This window comes from Ipomoea nil, unplaced genomic scaffold (assembly GCF_001879475.1).
Source record: "Ipomoea nil cultivar Tokyo-kokei standard unplaced genomic scaffold, Asagao_1.1 scaffold1407, whole genome shotgun sequence".
Taxonomy (NCBI): Eukaryota; Viridiplantae; Streptophyta; class Magnoliopsida; order Solanales; family Convolvulaceae; genus Ipomoea; species Ipomoea nil.
Window position 1 is genome coordinate 598,252 of NW_017617835.1, and position 15,340 is coordinate 613,591.

At 34.5% G+C, this 15,340-nt stretch overlaps 2 protein-coding genes and 4 non-coding genes across 6 annotated transcripts; 4 read left to right on the forward strand and 2 right to left on the reverse strand.

The window, feature by feature from the left end:
• Nucleotides 1–236: 236 nt before the first annotated feature.
• Nucleotides 237–2,820, forward strand: LOC109186819 (adenine nucleotide transporter BT1, chloroplastic/mitochondrial-like). Its single transcript, XM_019336973.1, has 4 exons — nucleotides 237–463; nucleotides 564–1,457; nucleotides 1,876–2,037; nucleotides 2,193–2,820. Exons 2-4 carry the CDS (start codon nucleotides 882–884, stop codon nucleotides 2,661–2,663), a joined length of 1,209 nt encoding a protein of 402 aa, XP_019192518.1. The 5' UTR covers nucleotides 237–463; nucleotides 564–881; the 3' UTR covers nucleotides 2,664–2,820.
• Nucleotides 2,821–3,662: 842 nt separating this feature from the next.
• Nucleotides 3,663–3,735, reverse strand: TRNAF-GAA. The gene has a single exon. It is a non-coding gene; the product is annotated as a tRNA-Phe (tRNA).
• Nucleotides 3,736–6,397: 2,662 nt separating this feature from the next.
• On the reverse strand, nucleotides 6,398–8,532 carry LOC109186820 (uncharacterized protein At2g34160-like). Its single transcript, XM_019336974.1, has 5 exons — nucleotides 8,202–8,532; nucleotides 7,936–7,984; nucleotides 7,617–7,679; nucleotides 7,399–7,463; nucleotides 6,398–6,739 (listed from the first exon to the last, which is right to left on the reverse strand). Exons 1-5 carry the CDS (start codon nucleotides 8,334–8,336, stop codon nucleotides 6,650–6,652), a joined length of 402 nt encoding a protein of 133 aa, XP_019192519.1. The 5' UTR covers nucleotides 8,337–8,532; the 3' UTR covers nucleotides 6,398–6,649.
• A 3,278-nt stretch (nucleotides 8,533–11,810) lies between these two features.
• Nucleotides 11,811–11,883, forward strand: TRNAF-GAA. The gene has a single exon. It is a non-coding gene; the product is annotated as a tRNA-Phe (tRNA).
• A 3,137-nt stretch (nucleotides 11,884–15,020) lies between these two features.
• TRNAF-GAA lies at nucleotides 15,021–15,093 on the forward strand. The gene has a single exon. It is a non-coding gene; the product is annotated as a tRNA-Phe (tRNA).
• Nucleotides 15,094–15,187: 94 nt separating this feature from the next.
• Nucleotides 15,188–15,260, forward strand: TRNAF-GAA. Its single transcript has one exon. It is a non-coding gene; the product is annotated as a tRNA-Phe (tRNA).
• The last annotated feature ends 80 nt before the right edge of the window (nucleotides 15,261–15,340 follow it).

The following is a 15,340-nucleotide window of genomic DNA, read 5'->3' on the forward strand; positions in this document are numbered from 1 at the left end:
ATTTTTTTTTGTGTTCCTCTCGAATAATTTTATATTCATTTCATTATATACGGAGTATATTGTTTAAAAAAATCAAATATAAAAGACATGAATTGCAATGCAAAATTTACTTTATGTTCATTTGAAAATAACTTAATAATCCATTGCTCATTATTATTATTATTATTATTATTATTATTATTATTATTATTATTATTATTATTATTATTATTTACTTTTTTTCACTGTTATATTCTACTTTGGTGAGTGGCGACTGTTAGGTCTTCGAATCTCTACCCTCTCTCAACTCTCAATTCTCACCTACCCTGAAAAAGAACCTCATTTAATTTGCCTAGTTTACGACGAGGTAACGCAAAGGAGAAATCATAGTTCGTTTGTCTCTTCAACCCTTTCTCTCTAAGAAGAAAGGGGAGAAGAGAACAATCAGGGAAAGAGAGATAAAGAAGAGGAAAAAGCTCGCCAGGTAATCTCCGCCCATCTTTGTTTTCTCCTCCTTATCTCAGATGTTTGTTCGTTCGTTTTAAGTTGTCATAGTTTCTTTTTTCCAATTTTCATCCTTTCAGGTTCTTGTGCTTTTCAGCCGACAAAGATTTGATTTTTTAGCAGAGTTATTTAATCCCCAGTAGTCAAAGCAGTTGCTGGAAAATCTGCGTCCTGTTTGCCATTTGCGTAGATTAAGAAATTATTCGTTTATATAATCCTTGCTCGTTAAAGATTCGATTTTTGGCCAACTTTACTATTACCCATTTCCGGAAATTCATTTGTTCTTTCGTTTTTTAGTGAGTTGGAATATAAAGTTATAGTCTTGGTTACCCAAGATTGAAGAGTTTTTTGCACCTTTATATATATATACAGAGAAAAACAAAAGGTTTAGTTTAGATATGGATAGGAGAAGGTTACAAGGGGCTGGAAACAATGAGGAGATGCCATTCTTAAATTCTGGAATTGGGTTTCTCTGGTGTCCTCAAGATGAAGGTTATCACCCAGGTGGCTTATTTGCAAGTGTGGGACAGATGGGAATGGGATATGGGATATCCCCTAATCCACCAAACTCCACCAATACTGGTTTGAATCTTTCTCCCACAAATTTATTTGGACAGTACAAGCTGCCTGAAATGGGGTTTAAGGAGAGTGGATTGCCCGAGTTAGTTTCGGGTGAAGTATTGGAGGTGGAGGAAGGGGTGGTAAAGAAAAAGAAGAAGAAGATTGGTCTTAAGTTGAAAATTAAGGTTGGGAATCCATCTTTGAGAAGGTTGATTAGTGGGGCAATTGCGGGCGCAATTTCGAGGACATCAGTTGCTCCGCTTGAGACAATAAGGACGCATTTGATGGTGGGTAACTATGGACACTCGACAACCGAAGTGTTTCAGAATATCATGCAAAACGAAGGGTGGAAAGGCCTCTTTAGAGGAAATCTTGTCAATGTAATACGGGTTGCGCCAAGCAAGGCGATAGAGGTAAAAAATGTCTATTATTCTGTATTTAGAAGTTGTGTTTGTGTTACTATCACCAGAATGAACATGATCAAATTTTTGTCGTGGTGAGCTTTTTGCAATTTCAGCTATTTAATTCTTGTTTGTTGCTGCTACTTTTGATATGTCACCAATTCCTTTGCATCTCCGAATGATAGTATTCAAAAGTTTTGTTCATTCTTGAATTGATCTTTCCTTACATTAGTGTTATGGATTAACATATGTTGTTTCATTGTTTGAGTAACATCCATTAGAGTAACTAATTTTCTTTTTCTTTTCCCCCAAATACTGCCTACTGAACCAGTGAGCTAAAGCCCGTGCAGACTAATTTTCTTTTTCTTGATCAGATAGTGTGTAATTTATCTCACCTCTGGCTTAACACGTGCGCTTTTGATGCTTGCAGTTGTTTGCTTATGACACGGTCAAAAAAGAGTTGACGCCTAAACCCGGTGAAGAGCCCAAATTACCTATACCCGCTTCTCTGATTTCAGGTGCCGTTGCGGGAATCAGTTCAACTATATGTACTTACCCACTCGAGCTTCTGAAAACTCGGCTGACTATTCAGGTATGCTGCACAAATTGATTTCTCGTGTTCCCATTGTTGAGCAAATAGCCATTAATGTGCAATCCAACTATCAGCTTAGGCTTTTAGTTGAGATGGAGCACATGCTTCAATTCCCATGTTTTCGGCTATTGGATTGACGTGTAAGTATTTGACAGAGGGGCGTGTACAAGAATCTGCTGGATGCCTTGGTGAAAATCGTCAAAGAGGAGGGGCCTGCGGAGCTATATAGAGGCCTGACTCCGAGTCTAATCGGAGTGATTCCATATGCAGCGACAAATTATTTTGCGTACGACACGCTAAGGAAGGCTTACAAGCAGATCTTCAAAGAAGAAGAAATTGGAAACGTCGCGACCCTCCTTATCGGGTCTGCAGCGGGTGCCATCTCGAGTAGTGCAACTTTCCCTCTAGAGGTGGCTCGGAAGCATATGCAAGCCGGGGCTCTTAATGGCCGACAATACCAAAACATGCTTCACGCCCTCGTGAGCGTACTGGAACACGAAGGGATCCCGGGACTGTACCGGGGTTTAGGACCGAGCTGCGTCAAAATAGTCCCGGCTGCTGGAATCTCTTTCATGTGTTACGAGGCATGCAAGAGGATATTGGTTGAACGGGAAGATGGCCAGTAGGATCAGTTTTTCCTGGCGCAATTTAGATTTTCAGTAACAATCTATTTTCAGAGCTCATATTACACAAATTTGTGTTTAGACTTACAAGTTGTGTTGTTTGTATTCTCACACACTTGATTATTGTAGTGAATTAGTACTCTTGAATTTTGGCTAAGCCTCAGATTGGTTTATTTTTACTGTTTTAGTTTCAGTATTGGCAGTTAACAGAGAGTTAAAATGTTTTAACATTCATGTCTCTAAGAAATGCTTATTATCATACATCTTTGAGTTTAATCTCATATGAACCTGAAATCTTGGGTGCAGATTCTCTTTTGCATTGTGGCCAATTTGGAGTTTCTTGACCCTGCCTCTTGTGGTATGCCCCCCCGGATTTTTGTGCTTCAAAATTCTAACCCAAAATGAATTTTGATGTTCAATCTTTTATGTTTTGCAGTTCACTCTATTCATAGCTTGCATGGTTATATTGTCATATTTGGTTCTCGAGAGACTCAAGTCCCAAGAAGATGATTTTCGTATTGATTAGACATTGATGACAGTATACATCGCTAACTTAGTAGTTAAAGGTTTATAGATAACACATGATTTGGAAACACTTGGTGGAACCCCATCACCGGAGCTGCGCTACTCTACTCTGCCGGAGAAGAAAGCCAAAGAAGGAGCTGAGTATATGGCGGTTTAAAAAAGAAAAAGAAAGAGTTGGTAATGTGCATACCGATATGATGGGATTTGGAAGGTGCCCCATATCAGCTATAGTTTTATAGGTTTATAGCACGTAAGACAAGTTAACCAACTAGAGAAGATATCTAAGAAAAAAGATAAATTAAATATCTTATCTATACTACTAAAAATAAAATCTGCACTGGAAGTATAGATTGAGTTTGGGACAAGATTTTGTTTTGTCTTATATTATTCATCCTGAAACTATGTACTAGGAAAAACTAGTGTTATAGTGCGGGGTATTGAATGCAATGTAAACTACATAAAATGCATAACTGGGAATGCGGTGAACGTGGATCGAACACGTGACCTTCAGATCTTCAGTCTGACGCTCTCCCAACTGAGCTATCCCCGCTTTAGTTCATAGGACTTGAGTTTAAATTTAAGATTCATTTTATGTTGTCAAGGTTGTTTTGGCTGAGCTCTACCTGTTAGGCTGTTATCATTTTTTCTTTGGTGTATTTCGCATGTTAAATTTCACCGCTTGAGAGAAATCCAAGCTAAATTGGACAGATTTTTTGTGTTACCTTTATTAAAAAAATTGATATTTTAATTATGTGGATCAAGATTCAAAATGACATTGTTTTAATGTTGAAAAAAATTTGTGTTAAAATAATAAAATTTTTGGAATAAGATAATGTACCTCATGAATTAGAATAATGTATTTTATGTGTTAAAATAATAGATTTTTGTTGTAAGATAATATATTTTAATGAGTTAGAATAATGTACTTTATGTATTTTTAGACCATGGTCTATACAACTATGTGGACCACTATTGCAGATTGCTAGCACACTAGTCATTTGACTAAGGAAGAAGTCAAAGAGAACATGCATAGAGTTGATGATGGTCTAAACCGGACATCACCCCCTATCCCCTCCCCTGATTTTATATTACTCTCGAGACCTCGTGTCATGGATAAGTGCGTGGACCACAACACTTTGTCATCCACAGTCAATGTGTGTCTTGTTAGGTGTTAGAGCTTTTTTTGCCAAACCATCCTCCGTGTACCACGTCGCAGGACACAATCACACTATCGAGGTTCCCACTATGTGTGAATTTACATCCCATCCACTTTTTACAAATGTGGACTTACTTTAAACAAATTTAGTGGATCCATACTCAACTTTAATAGATATAAATCATGAGACATAGTTCTAGATTTAGCCCTTATATATATATATATATATATATATATATATATATATATATATATAAAAGTTGTTAATAACAACTTTGTGCACATCATATATGCTTTCATTTTTTGCCGATAAAAATACTCTTGCAAGATTTCATAAGTTTTAGCAATACCAAAATGTCTCACTAAACCCTCACTATGTGTATCATGCGCCAACAATTCATGAATATAGTAACAGGGAATGCAAATTTTATTTTCATAAAATAAAAATCCATTATTGATATAGTATCAACAACACCCTTTTCACAAGCAACATAGACATAACCAAAATCTTTATCATCAAGGTATGAACATTTCATGATATCAAATCCCAACAACTTAGTAGAAAAAGTATCAAGCAAGATGTAACTTAATTAACAAAGTATTGACAATAATTTTTTTTCTTTTTTAAATCTTACTTATGTTAGGATCGAAACTGGTTCACACCACCAAATTTACAATAGCAACTTGAACCGGAAATATTGAGAATAAATTCTAGTGTAAGATTTAAAATAAATCATACACAAAGCAAGAAAAATTGAAGAATAATTTTTTCTGTATTGACAAAAGGATAAATACAATAGGAATTAACTCTCTATTTTTCTCTACAGAATTTTTGCTATACTCTCTGTATATTTCGGATGAGATGAGAAAGGATGGGATGATCTGATGAATGAAGGATCCAAAAGGGTCTAGAGAATTCTTAAGCATTTAATATAATATTAAATGCCTAGAACTTGCAATGCAAGAAAAACTTCTCCTGCAAATTTCCCCAAAGCAAATCTAGCCCCATGCTTTTCCCTTAGGCAACCTCCTCCCAAGTCCCTTAGGAAACCTCCTCCCAAGTCCCTTAGACAAACCTTCTCCCAAAATCATCCCAGACAAATTTCTGCCCATTCCACATTATGAATTTAATATTTACAACTTATACTTGAATGGAAATGGCTCGATAAACAACAACTATTTGGCGGGTCAACTTGCCTTGATCTCCAAACCTTTGTTCTGTTTCATCATCTTCCTTAACCTCCACACTCAACACTATTCATCACTCTCCTCCTTTTTCTCCTCATCATCTTCATCATTATCTTCACTAGTTGTCTCAATCTCCCCATGGTCTTTAATCACCATTGCACTTTTATTAGGACATTGACATGCTATAAGTCTCCTCCTCCATACTTCTCTTGGTTGCTAGCTTGTGGTTTTCATGAAGTGGAGTAATTTGTAGAATAACTAAAACCTCCCTTCTTCAAATTCTTTTCCACCCTCACGGCCACATATATACGCCATCTCTTCAAATTCCACATAGTGTTGCAATCAAGTGATCAACCTCTCTAGCAATCTCCACTCTCATTTCCCATTATGGAATCTAGCCTTAATAGTCTCCCTTAGCTCTCTCACATTAGCCTATGTCATAAAGCATCTCCATTTCTCTATAGCAATCTTCAATAATCTTAACTTTGGAAAAAGGTTGAATCTCTAACTTCAAGGATCCCCCAGTACCTTCACAAACAGGGCCAAATGTCAATGTTCGCAAACAGAGCCAAATGTGAGTGTGTACAAGGACCAAATCTGCTTAGACCCTTGTTTGTGTTAAAGATTGCAAACATGAATAGAGAACCTTGTAGTAGTAGTTAGGAACAAATCTTTTTTCTCATAGTCAACTTTAATTCTTCCCAAATATCTAAAGGTCTATCTTGTACCTTAAAGTGGTACCAGGCTGGTTAGTACCTACATTCATTTCTTTGCATTATTACATATCCACATAAATGACTTCTCTTCACTTATTTATTAAATTAATATTGTATATAGTACAAAGATAAGGAATCAAATCCATCAAAGATGAAATGCCAAAAAACAATTAATTTAAAAGAAAACTCTGAGATAGATATAAGTATCACTTGCTTTTCAAGTTCACTACCAATAGCTTTGACAAGATAAGTTTCCTTTCTCACAGGAGCCAAACTAGGGACCTGAATGTTCTAATTTTTTTTTTATCCAATTAAAACAATAAATGCCAAACACTAAACTTAATCTAATCAAGCATACATAAAAACCAAGACGAAAAAAAAAAAAGACAAAGCGGAAGTGGTCATCAACTCTCCTCTTGACCATTTCCATGGTCCTCAGCAGCTGTTGCCATTATTTCATCAAATTTATCAGTCTTTCCCAGTACTATCTCAATCTGAAAACAAGAACAAGAGATTGTCAAGGTCATGAAGTAATCAATTGAATTTAATGAGCTACAACAGTTTGTCACAGAAACTAATGGTACATTTATATAAATTAGTAATTGGGGAAAACTCACTACTAATGGAGGATGATCTATTTTTATGCAACTTAAAGAAATAATTGACATGTTTTTTAATACCTGCAGAAAGTTTTTGGTACTCTGTATTATATTAATGAGGCATTTAAAACCTTCTGTGTATCTAGGTAAAGCTTATTTAAAATGGTTATCGAGATTATGCATTAAATAACTAGTCCACTATTTGGCAAAGATTATAAATTATGGAGGTGCAAACAAGCTTTAACTTATTTAAGAAAATAATCCCTACGTAAATTGATTGTAGATAACTCATATCCATAATCATCAATAGTGATCCTTAGCTTAGTTGGCTAAGGTGACGCCTCTTAGACTTAGAGAACTGTAGTTCAAATCCCCCATCGCAGCAAAAAGTAAGGCTGCATGTACGGTAGGTATTATATCGTAACACATTCAAATAGTACAGACCAACTACCTATGCTAAGTAGTATATAAGGCTACATTTTCAAGCATGTTAAAGTGTTAAACCAATCCCTACGTGGTAGATAGTATTTAAAAACCTAGAAAACAGAACTTACTTTGGCTTTTGAGATTGGCCGCCCTCTTGAATCATCTTTGACATCAACAGTTGATGTCATAATCTCTGCAATGCAACCATTATATTTGCTTCAGCATTTTGTGGAAACCCAAACCAGCAACGGATAAAGATTTTCAAAGGGATTCTTTACTGTTCATAATTAGTAACTAAATCATGTTATGGCAAGGAAACAACTATTTTCTTCAGAAATGTTCTTACTCTTCTCAACTGCCAGTCCATTGTTCTTAAGAATTTCTGCTACTGAGACTACCGTTGCAATTGCTGCAATATAACCAGGATTTATTAATGACTAATAACAGATAATTTCAGAATGCCATGGAAGAGTCATGCCAAACTACTACCTTTCATCCAGATAAGTAAAAATAAAAAAATAAAAACACATTATCAAGCCAAATACTTGTGCACATTGCAATGTTGCATCATAATAACGAATATATAAACTCTGAAACACAGAAGTTCTGGGTAGGAATCAAAAAAGCAGGAAAAGCTAAAGGAGTGAAGGACCATAAAGCCATACCCATTCCAAGAGCAGAAAGCTCCACCTCATTGTGCTGCTGCATATACCTCTGCAGAGACCAAAAGGCCAATCCTTAAATTCAAACAGAGTAATACTCAAGAACATTTGCTCACAACTATACATGTAAATATGTAATCCCTCAACTTCAGATTTAGCAGATCAATATGCAATCCCTCAACTTCATATCTATACTATACTATTGCACATATATACATATACATACATGTATATCAAAACCAAGGAGGTGAGTGTGTTAAGGGTTAAACCTTAGCAAGATTGACATAGAAGAACAGGGGCTTCTTGGTGTTGGAGACCTGAATGCGATTTTTCTTCTGAAGGTCGCCGCCGCCGCCTCCTCCGGTAATGTTGATGTTGTTCACTCCCTCCGTTATCTCCTCCATTGATGATTCTTGATTTCCCTGCTCCAATAAACCCTAACCCTAACCCTAACCCTAGCCCTAGGCAAATGAATTAGCGATGTCTATAACAATGCATAAAAATTGAGCAGGCGTTATAGGGAAGCTTTGCCGAGTCTAGAAACCTCTTTAGACCTAATACATATCTCCAGCTTGTTTGAGGAAGAAGGAAATTGAAATTTTTGCAAAGAGGTCCTTTTTGCATTAATTGCACTTAATGGGTCTTGTACTTTGTTTTCTTTAAATTCTGTCCACAAATTTCACAACATCACCAACTTCTTACGTTATAGCCGATTACCTACTACTCAACTAATCTTCTATTAAATTGTCAATTGTTATAAAATATTATGCATTACTATTCAAAAAAAAAAAAACAAAATTACCAAAAACTTCAATAATTGTAACACTTTCTCGATCATGTTTATTGTATAGGATCCTCTTAAGACGATTTATTTCTTCTGCGTGATTTGCACACTATTACTCAAGAATAAAATTTATCTAGTACAGATTTTAAGATAGTAACTATGAGTTTCTTCTTCATCTAACCAAAAAAAAAAAAAAAAGAAAGAAAAAACACAAGTAGATTTCTAGAATCTTAAAATTTAATGATACTAGAGTTTTGCCATTTTTTTAATATTATAAATTCATTTTATATGTTGCATAATATTAATTTTTTTGAAAGTTAATTAGCATTTAATAATAATAATAATAATAATAATATATTATTATTATTATTATTATTATATATTTAAATAAAATTATATAAATAATTAGAGCAAAGATTATAATTTAGTGAAATATACTCATTTTAATTTGTGAAATTTTTAAAATCTTTTTTATACACAACATTTATAGTGATAGACCATTGGGGCATTGTTTCATTTAAAAACTTATGAGTGTTTTAATTAATTATTATCAAGTATGTTATGATAAATTGATAATCATTGATTTTACAAAATTTATAAATGTATTATATGGTTATTAATTGTCAATTTACTTGGATATTTTTCATATAAATTGTTCAAATGTGTTGTGTAATTTTAAAAGTTGATAAATTAAATAATTGACAATTATTTATTTAAAGTAAAGCATATTAATAAAAAATGTTAAGAAGAGCAGAAAAAAAATTAGGGAAAGGGTAGAAATACAATAGAAGAGAAAAAGCGGGTAGACCAACAACCAACAACAAAGAGAAAGACCTTTTTATGGAGGGTTATAAGTGATATCCTTCTCACTACCAACAATTTGTTTATAAAGAGAGTAGATGTTGATCCAATTTGTGCCATGTGTGGAATCATTAATGAGGACACTATGCCCTCATTAGTATTGTGTGGCTATGCAAATTCCATATGGGCTCAATCTAACCTTCCACTCCCCAATATTGTGATAAATATTTTCCATGTATGGTTTAGTGCAATCTTGAATGTTCTAGACATTAATGAAATTATGTACGCAGCTGCAATTTTATATCACATTTGGAGAGCGCGAAATTGAGCGGTGTGGGACGCCTATCTACCAATGCCGAAGAAATTGATTGCCGCAGCGGCTGCCACCATGCAGGCGTGGTGACGAGTACACTACGCGGCTGCCGACCGTGCACCAGTCGAAGAAACCGCCGCTGCCAACACTGCCTCCACCGCCACTGCCTACCGTTGCGACCCAGATTGCTGCAACACGGTCGAGAAGGTGCTACGTCGACGTCGAGTATCATCACAACACGAACTCGGCCACGATCGGAGCAATCCTTCTCGACGCCGAAGGTGGTTATGTTTCGGCCTACAGCGATTCCCTCCCGAGTTGTTTTCTCCACTTATGGCTGAAGCATTCGCGTGCAAAAGAGGCCTTGTCATGGCTAAGGTCTCGTGAAGAACAGTCTATAGAGATATACACGGATTGTCATACACTTCAGTGCTACCTATCTTCACCAAGTGCTCCGTCTCGATCATATATTGGTTATGCTATTGATGGTTGCAAAATTTGCATATCTACGTTTGATTTCTGCTCAATTAATTTTATTCCTAGATCACAGAATTACATAGCTCACACTTTAGCTTTTACAGCTTTTGAACATGGTACGACTATGTATTGGGACGTTGTCCCGGCTGACTCTATTTCAGTTTATCTCTAAATAAAACCGCATTGATTTGCTTTCAAAACAACAATAGAAGAGAAAAAAGTGATTAGTTGGAATATTATAAAGTAAGTAGTGTACTCTAAATGTCAATGATATTGTGGTCTACTAGCATGAAATGACTCTCTCAAATAGGAGGTCATGGTTTGAGCTCTAGTAAGGGAAGATATTGACTCTTTTGTGCATAAGTTGAAAACATATTTTTTTTAATAAAATTATTAATTTCTATTTGTAAAATAGAAATGAATTAATAATACATTTTATTTCTAAATATTAGAATGCAAATAAATGAATAAATAATAAATAAGAATTAGAACAATTAAAATAACTTTTAAAATGGTGAATTATAAAAACAGTTCGAAAAACATAACTCAATACTTCTCGTTCGCTCGAAAATGTTTTCCTTGAATTTGAAGAAAACTAACTTTTCTTTGTTTCGCTCATGAAAAAACATCTTCCATTGTAAAACATTTTTCTCAAGAATGAGGAAAATATTTTCCATGACCCACCTTGATAGTTGGTATTTTGTTTTCCATGAAAAATAAGTAGGACAATTATGACATCACAACTTTTCTTAATTACCATTATTATTGTTGTTATTATTGTGTAGGGGTATAATTGTCTTTATACTCATTATTTCTTACAATTCCAAACCCAACTAAACAATGTAATTCATATTCCCAGTAATTTATTTTCTACTAACCAAACAATGGAATTCATTTTCAATGGAATTTCAATTCCATTTTCCTTCAAATATATGCCAGTGAACCAAACATACTGTAAAGGAAAAATGGTTCAAATTAGTTACCAAACTAGTGCAATTGGACCATCCAACTTTAAAATGTGAAATTAAGTCTCTAAATTGTCAAAAATTAAGCAATTTGACATGTTTCTTAGGATATCGCTAAGGTCGCGTTAATATTATTAAAAAATTATTTTTAATTTATTTAAATTATTTTAAATGAAAACTAAAATAAATAAAACCCCACCCCCTCCCTGTCGTCGTCTCCGGGCCGAAGACGGAGACGGGGAAGGAGGGGAGGGGGGAGGGGTAAGCTCCTCAACTTGATGATTAAGTTTAGCCTCCAATGTTATCCTCTTATGTTTTTATATCATTTATTCTTATGTGTGTTAAAAAATAAAAAAAAATTTAGCCTCCAATTCGTACGATTCTACCAGCTTGTTGGTTGATTTATCTTATCTAAAACTTAGAACATGATAATTTAAGTGATGTGATAAAAAATAATTTACCAAACTATCATTTTGATATTGCGAAAAAACCCTTAAAATGTTATTGTATTGCTCAAACTCTTCTGTTGTCAACCGTAGCGGGGATAGCTCAGTTGGGAGAGCGTCAGACTGAAGATCTGAAGGTCACGTGTTCGATCCACGTTCACCGCAAATTTATTTTCCGCCTGGTCAACAACACAGCCGCAGTCAACCCCTAAATAAATCTTTTCAAACTCAAACCATTATACTTTCACACAATTATATGCTTCAATGGTGAGTTACTACCCTTTGGTTTCCTTTTCCTTCTTCCCTCGAAGCAGTGTAGCCATTATTATATTCATAAACACAGATATTATGCTCCTTGAATTTATACCCAGATTCTTGAAGTTAATTTCAGGTTAGAAGTATGAAATGAGAACTTTGTATGAATAATATTAATAGTTTTTTTCTATGTGTAGCTTTTGAGTGCTCAATATTTTAATATAAAGTGCATATGTTAAATTATGTTTGATTTGAATTATTATCTATTTCATAATACTTGAAATCTAATTAAGTGGTTAATCTATTCTGGGAATATTGACAAATAGTTAAAAAAAATTACAGCAAAGAAGCTCTCAAAAATGTCTAGACAAGGAATTGAGCAATTCAAGAATGAGACCCTATATTTATCTCTTGCTAGGTTCCATTAATTCTGTTTATGATCATTGACTTTATATAGATGCAAAGAAAGTTTGTATTGATTGGAAAAAAAGTTTTTTTTCATAATTGATGAAATTGCTCTAGGACTTTTGTACCTTCACAAGTATTCAAGGTTGAAGATTATTCATAGTGATCTTAAAACAAGGAATATATTATTATTTATTAGACATTCATATTCTTCCCAAAAATTCAAATTTTGGAGCAGGCAGAATATTTAAAGATAATGACTCTCGATCAAGGACAAAAATCATTGTTTGGACTTAGTAAGTCAATGAATATATTTTTGGATCTCTCTATTTATATTTTATTTTTAATTTGTTTGACATTTACAATAATGTGTTGGTGAAACAGTGGTTACATGTCTCCTAAATATGTCATGGAATCATGGATGGTCCTTTCTCTGAGAAGTTTGTTGTTTTTAACTTTGAAGTCATGATCTTAGAGATTGTAAGTGAAAAGAGGAACAATGACTTTTATAATCCAAATCATGTTTCAAATTTATTTGGTTATGTGAATATCTTGCATTTGAGTTGTATAAGTATATATTTGTGCATCTATTTCTTAGTTTCTTTTATTGAATATTTGAATTACTCAACCATTTTTTTTTTATTGCTTTGAGTAATAACTGGACCAATGAATGATTGTTAAGCTTGTGATTTGTGGATAGAAGGAAGAGTTTATTTGATAGATCCAACAATGGACAAAATGGTCTCAACAGATGAAGCAACAAGATGTATCCAAATAGGTTTGCTATGTGTTTAAGAAAGTGTAAACTGCAAACGATAGACCAATCATACTAGATATGGTATCTACGCTTGATAAGAATCAATAATCTTACCTATTTTTAAACAACGTGGTTAATTTATATATTGTCATTTACTCAAAATGTGACAATATATGTTGATAATAATAATCCAAAAGTATATACCATCAATGAGGTCACAATTTTAGAGATAAATGATCGATATATAGCAACATGTATGTTCTCATTACATATAGCTCTCATTCATGCTCTTTGCCTTCTTCTTTTTTTTTTGGTCACATTAATATTTGGACAAATTAAACTTCAGCAAAGAATGTAAGTTCCCAGCTTCAACTATCATTTCAATTAGACCTATTCTTTTAGCTAATTCCTAGGAAACAAAATATGAAATGAGAGTAAGGATTTCTTCCTGACAATTTTTGCAAAAAGCTAATTTATCGTGCAACTTAGGTGCAATGATTTACATTGTACAAAATTGATTCTTACATTATTTTAATTTTAATAAATATTAAATATATTAATTTAAATAATAAAACTAAAAAAGGTACCTATTGAAAATCGTTCTCCAAACATAAAAAGACCTCGCATATATCTTGACATAATCAAAACTTGGAGAGTTCAATGGTGGAACCCACACAACCCTATCTTTTTTTTTCTTTTTTTTTTTTTTTTGAAACCAAAGACAATAGCATATATTAATACAAGGTAAGTTCTTATTCGATTCTCACTAGAAGATGATTGCAAGAAGATTTTAGCAAGATGTTAGGCGTTGACCGAGAACAAACTGGTTCGGTTTTCGCGATGGTTGTCGAAGTGGAATGCAAAAAAAAACTTACCTTTAATTCATAATTCAACATCACAGTGGTAAACGAAAACCCTTGTTCGGGATGCTAAGCAATTTATCATCATAGATCGGGAATCGAAGAGGCAGCTCTGACGCCCAATGGTGTCGGTATAGTCGGTCCTCCCAGAGGTGACGCGACAACGCACGATAGAAGCGATGCTGAGCAATGCGGCGGAGGCGAGGCTGAGCATTGTGATTGCTTGTGAAATTCTTACCTATTGCTTTTACTGCTGCAGACGATTTGAGGATTAGGTGATTCTGATTGCTTGTGAGCTCACTTATATATGGTATTTATAGATAGAAATAATGAAATGAAAGCCAAAATTACATGTTAACATAACAACGTAAAATTAATGGTGAAATTTAGGCGGAGGCAAGGTTGAGCATTAGCAGAGGGGGGAAAGAATTGGAGAAAAAATTAAGTGAGATGTGAAATTCCTAAAATACTCATGCCTTAAACGATTGTTAATAAGAAATATCACAGAAGGATTAAATTGACTAAAGTTAGAAATATTACATTGTGCGTATAGCGAGCAAGGTCCGTGCGGCGAGCGTGTTCCCGATCCCCATTCCTTCCTTGTTGGGGATGGAGAATCGACATTCTCGATGATCCAATGACATAAAAATTTGAGCCCGCCACAAAGCGTAGTAGACGTAACAACTGCTATTTTAAATATGGTTCATGTGGACCCATGGTACACTATAACAATTGCCATTAATATGATGCATCATCATTTAACAAATTCTCATGTAAGATCGTTTATGGGTCAGATTTAGAAATAGTCCTTTCAATTTATAATCTTGCAAGGGGTGAGAATCACATTCTATTTTATTAATAAAGGTAACACAAATAGTCCGTTCAATTTAGGTAGGATTTCTCTCAAGCGCTGAAATTTAACATGCGAAATACACCAAAGAAAAATGATAACCTGTAGACATCAGCCAAAACAACCTTGACAATATCAAAGTTTTTTAAATAAAACCCAAGTCTTCTTCACAAAGGCCGGGATAGCTCAGTTGGGAGAGCGTCAGACTGAAGATCTGAAGGTCACGTGTTCGATCCACGTTCACCGCATTGCCCGTTATGCATTTTGGTTCACATTGAATTCAAAACAACCTTGACAATATCAAAAGAATTATAAATTTGAACTCAAGCCCTGTTAACCTAAGCGGGGATAGCTCAGTTGGGAGAGCGTCAGACTGAAGATCTGAAGGTCACGTGTTCGATCCACGTTCACCGCATTCCCAGTTATGGATTTTGGTTCACACTGCATTCAATAACCCCGCACTATAACACTACTTTTTCCTAGTACATACTTTCA

Excerpts from the sequence above, each read along its gene's own strand:
- LOC109186819 (XM_019336973.1), top strand. The coding sequence starts at position 882 with ATGGATAGGAGAAGGTTACAAGGGGCTGGAAACAATGAGGAGATGCCA. Across the intron at positions 1,458-1,875 it reads CGCCAAGCAAGGCGATAGAG|TTGTTTGCTTATGACACGGT; the intron begins GTAAAAAATGTC and ends TGATGCTTGCAG. Across the intron at positions 2,038-2,192 it reads AAACTCGGCTGACTATTCAG|AGGGGCGTGTACAAGAATCT; the intron begins GTATGCTGCACA and ends AGTATTTGACAG.
- LOC109186820 (XM_019336974.1), bottom strand. The coding sequence starts at position 8,336 with ATGGAGGAGATAACGGAGGGAGTGAACAACATCAACATTACCGGAGGA. Across the intron at positions 7,985-8,201 it reads TCTATGTCAATCTTGCTAAG|AGGTATATGCAGCAGCACAA; the intron begins GTTTAACCCTTA and ends TGGTCTCTGCAG. Across the intron at positions 7,464-7,616 it reads TGGACTGGCAGTTGAGAAGA|AGATTATGACATCAACTGTT; the intron begins GTAAGAACATTT and ends GTTGCATTGCAG.